The sequence below is a fragment of the Dama dama genome, chromosome 9 (genome assembly GCF_033118175.1).
Source record: "Dama dama isolate Ldn47 chromosome 9, ASM3311817v1, whole genome shotgun sequence".
In the NCBI taxonomy this organism is placed as follows: domain Eukaryota; kingdom Metazoa; phylum Chordata; class Mammalia; order Artiodactyla; family Cervidae; genus Dama; species Dama dama.
Window position 1 is genome coordinate 44,431,751 of NC_083689.1, and position 4,641 is coordinate 44,436,391.

Genomic DNA, 4,641 nt, shown 5'->3' on the forward strand with positions numbered 1-4,641 from the left:
CATATCTATATGTTGTTATCATGTTAATTGGGATTTAATAGGGAGATATTTTAAATATATGTGATTAAGTTTGTATACTAATCTACAATTGGAAATTTTAGATATATGAAAATAAAAAGTAAAATTTGAAAGAGTAAGTCAAAGTGAAATTGAACACTGTTTCTCTAACACACAAAAGTCATAAAACATGCCATTTGGGAGAGTTTCAGCAGACTCTTGAAAGCTATAAGGAGTGTGATACATAGATTTTCAGGCATAGATTTTGTTAATACATTAACCACAGCATTCAGAAACACATTTCTTCTAAGGAAGCAGAAGAAATGATCCTTTGAATGTTACATGACATATGGATTCATTCTAGATTTCACAAAAGATAATTCAGCTAATGCTACCTGACTTAAATGTGAAAAAAAAAAATTCCTTGTCATAAATATTTACTAATAATGGAATTATATAGTGCAAGCACTTACATTAATTTCCTATGCATATACTTTAAAAGTGACATCATTTTTAATGTTAGTTTAGTTTGTGTAGGTCAGTCAAACATATTTATCCTAATGATGTTGTAATATATATTTTTTTAGATTACTTAATAAAAAACACTCTGGAACATTTGGAAAACACTTTGGCCAAAAATGTTTGCATTTTCAAATTTTAATTCTGGCTCAAAATATTAAGGTTTTTTTTGTAAAATTAATAAAATCAGTTCATTTTTAAGAACTGTAACATTTTAAGTAATACAAAGTCTGATTAAAATAATAACAAAAATATCTTATAGTTTTTAACTTAACTCATTTGCTTTTGTGTCACCCTTTAGGAAAAATAATATGAATGACCAATGGAAAATTATAATCAAACATCAAATGGTTTCATTTTATTGGGGTTGTTCCCCTCATCAAGATTTGGCATATTTCTTTTCATTCTTATTTTTGTCATTTTCTTAATTGCTCTGTTTGGCAATCTCTTTATGATCCTTCTCATCTTTCTGGACACCCATCTTCACATACCCATGTATTTCCTTCTTAGTCAGCTCTCCTTCATTGACCTAAATTACATCTCCACCATTGTTCCCAAAATGGCCTACAATTTTCTCTTTGCAAACAAGTCTATCTCCTTCATTGGATGTGGGATTCAGAGCTTTTTCTTCTTGACTTTAGGAGGTGCAGAAACATTGCTCTTGACGTTTATGGCTTATGATCATTACGTAGCCATTTGCTTCCCTCTTCACTATCCCATCAAAATCAGCAGAAAGGTCTGTATGTTGATGATAATAGGATCTTGGATAATGGGCTCTATTAATTCCTGTGCCCATACCACATATGCCTTTCATATCCCTTATTGCAAATCCAGGGCCATTAATCATTTCTTCTGTGATGTCCCAGCCATGTTGACTCTGGCCTGCATGGACACCAGGATCTATGAGTATACCGTGTTTATGAGTACCATCTTCTTCCTTTTATTGCCTTTCATTGGTATTGCATGTTCCTATGGTCATGTTCTCTTTGCCGTTTATTATATGCACTCAACCAAAGGGAGGAAGAAAGCTTATTCAACCTGCAGCACCCACCTTACTGTGGTGACTTTCTACTATATGCCCTTTGCTTACACTTATCTCCGCCCAAGATCCTTTCGTACTCCAACCGAGGACAAGGCTCTGGCTGTCTTCTACACCATCTTGACCCCAATGCTCAACCCAGTTATCTATAGCCTGAGAAACAAAGAGGTGATTGGAGCACTGAGAAGACTAATTCATAGATTCTGCTCTGTGAAACTGTCAACAAATATTGTGGCATGAGTACCAGCATCTTAGGTATAAACTCATTCATCAATATACAGAAATGTAAATTACTTTATCATTATATTCAAGGACTATGTTTAATCTGGAGAAGAAGAAAATTATGTCTGGACAAATGTATAATATATGTTTGTATATATGCATATGTATGTATATATATATATACATACATATATATGTAATTTCAAGTGTCATTCTTTATTCTTCAATTTTTCCCCATTGATTTCAAATGCACTTATTTTTTGCCAACATGTTGTAAACCAAATGGTTCTTTGTCATGTGGTAATAAAAATGAAAGTTGTTTAACTGGTCATTCAGTATGACAATTCCATTGTATCCAAATATTTTCCCAGTATGCTTAAACCATAAATGTAAATGTTTCCTGGATATCTAGATCAAATTAAAATAAGAATTATTTCTATTATTTTCATAATAGACATAATTTATCAGTAACAGTTACTCTTGTTTTTCAATTTAGGGAAACTTACAGTTGAAGTGGCTTCCCAGATGGCACTAGTGTTAAGAACCTGCCTGACAATGCAGATTAGATTTAAGAGACGTGGTTTAGGTACCTGGGTATGGAAGATACCCTAGAGGAGGGCATGGCAACCCAATCCAGTATTCTTCTCTGGAGAACCCCATAGACAGAGGAGCCTGGTAGGCTAGGGTTACACAGAGTTGGACACGACTGAAGCAGCTTTAGCTGAGACTTCAAGTTCTTATAGCACTCTGAATAAGGGATTCCCTGGTGGCTTAGAGGTTAAAGCGTCTGCCTGCAATGCGGGAGACCTGGGTTCGATCCCTGGGTCGGGAATATCCCATGGAGAAGGAACTAGCATCCCACTCCAGTATTCTTGCCTGGAAAATCTCATGGACGGAGAAGCCTGGTGGACTACAGTCCACGGGGTCACAAAGAGTCAGACACAACTGAGTGACTTCACAACCAACAACAAGTTATTATACCACTTTGAATTCTAGGGATGTAACTTAATATCAGCTATATCTGAGGATCAACAACAGAACCTGGAGATGCCAACAGAGATCAAGTAAATTGTGAAGTTATTTATAAGATAAGTGAGTCAAGATGTAGTCTAATTAGTGGAAATTAGAAACTTTAAGGACATTCCGGCAGCTATCCCTCACATTCAGGACGTACCCAGTTTACTTCCTATGTGGCCACTATTTCTTGCATTAGATAATACCTCTCAGATGAGACTTTAGTCTCCACTTACTATATCCCATATTTCTACTGAAAAAAAATGTGTTGGCAGAAGTCAACTTTTATCAACCAATTTTAGCAATTCATTCTATAGCTTAGCTTCTTTCCTAAATAGGTCCCAATCACTACATCCAATAAAAATCTATCAGCTCAAGTGAACAGTAATCTGTCTCTACTCCCACCATGGGTCATTGCTCATTCCAGGCAAAACTCCTCTCTCCTAGATGGTGAAAACTTCAACCATTGTTGTTGTGTCTGCAGCTGCCATTGTCATCAAACCACCACTGATTCAAGTCCTAAATACAACCCAGTCACTCCCCTGAGGTACTGGACACAGATGTATATGTAAACATGAGACCAGGCCGGTGATTCCATATGCATGCTGAGTCCACATGTACAAGCTCTGCTTCTGAATCAAAACTGCAAGATAATTCTACCACTCCATCTATAGCTCCTTTGCTCAAAGGAATCTTCAGCAGTAAAATTGTTAAGTATTTCAAGATGTTTTTACTGATCCAGGATCATTTGCATGACACTCAGACAGTCAAATGCTGAAACTAATGTTTACAGAAAACAAAGAGTTCATCCACAAGGCAGCCAAGAGAGAGAAGGGAAGAAAATGTTTCATATTTACCTCCCCAAAATTGAGGGACTAGAGAAAATGGTATCCTGCTCCAGTATTCTTGCCTGGAAAATTCCATGAACAAAGAAGCCTGGCAGGCTAAAGTCCATGGGGTCGTAAAGAGTTGAATACACACAGATAGATATTTATGGAAAAAAGAATTAGGGTAATTTTAGGTATGGGAGAAGGAGCTTGGGGTTAGAATAGAAAGGGAATGACATTATGCAAACCAGAAACATAATGGTAATATCTATTCTTTTTGTTAGTTATCACTGGAAATAGTTTAAGGAAGTGTGGAGTTGAACATAGATGTCCATTCCAGGTTCCTTATCCATTTCAGGTGTTGAATAATAGCAGGGATCAGATGTGAATACATGACTCTGACACACCATGGCCCACTTAAAAAAGGTTACAGGTAGTCTTCTTTAGCTATCATCCACTCCTTCATCAAAGGTGAAAAAAAGGCTCATAGTTTTAAATTTTCAAAACCCAGCAAGAATTGTCAAAAGGTTTTGTAAGTATACAATTTCCTGAAATTAGTGAATTGATAAAAAGGCAGAAAATAAGATGAAGACAAACTGGTCTGACTGAACTTGTGACCATAGCTGTACTTTGGAACAATACCATAAAAGTATGCCAAGTTAGCATCTTGCAATACCTCATGTGCTGTGTTTAGTCACTCAGTCATGTCTGACTCTTTGTGACCCTATGAACTGTATCCAGCCAGGCTCCTCTGTCCCAGGAATTCTCCAGGCAAAATTACTGGAGTGTGTTGCCATGTCCTCCTCCAAATGATCTTCCCAACCCAGGGATCAAACCTGGGTCTTCTGTATTGCAGGAAGATTCTTAACCACTGAGTTGTCAGGGAAACTTTTCATATCTACTCTCAAAAGAAAGCTAGATATGAGCCACTCCTAGGGTGTACCAGACTCTGAAGGATTTTCCGGTAAGCTGTTGTTATACTCTTAAATAATCAAGGGAAATAAAAATTAATGAAAAACTTTA

The 4,641-nt window shown here is 36.4% G+C and overlaps 1 protein-coding gene across 1 annotated transcript; it reads left to right on the top strand.

Annotated features, from left to right (window-relative positions):
- Nucleotides 1-838: 838 nt before the first annotated feature.
- LOC133062854 (olfactory receptor 2L2-like) lies at nucleotides 839-1,795 on the top strand. The gene has a single exon (XM_061152215.1). It carries the CDS (start codon nucleotides 839-841, stop codon nucleotides 1,793-1,795), a length of 957 nt encoding a protein of 318 aa, XP_061008198.1.
- The last annotated feature ends 2,846 nt before the right edge of the window (nucleotides 1,796-4,641 follow it).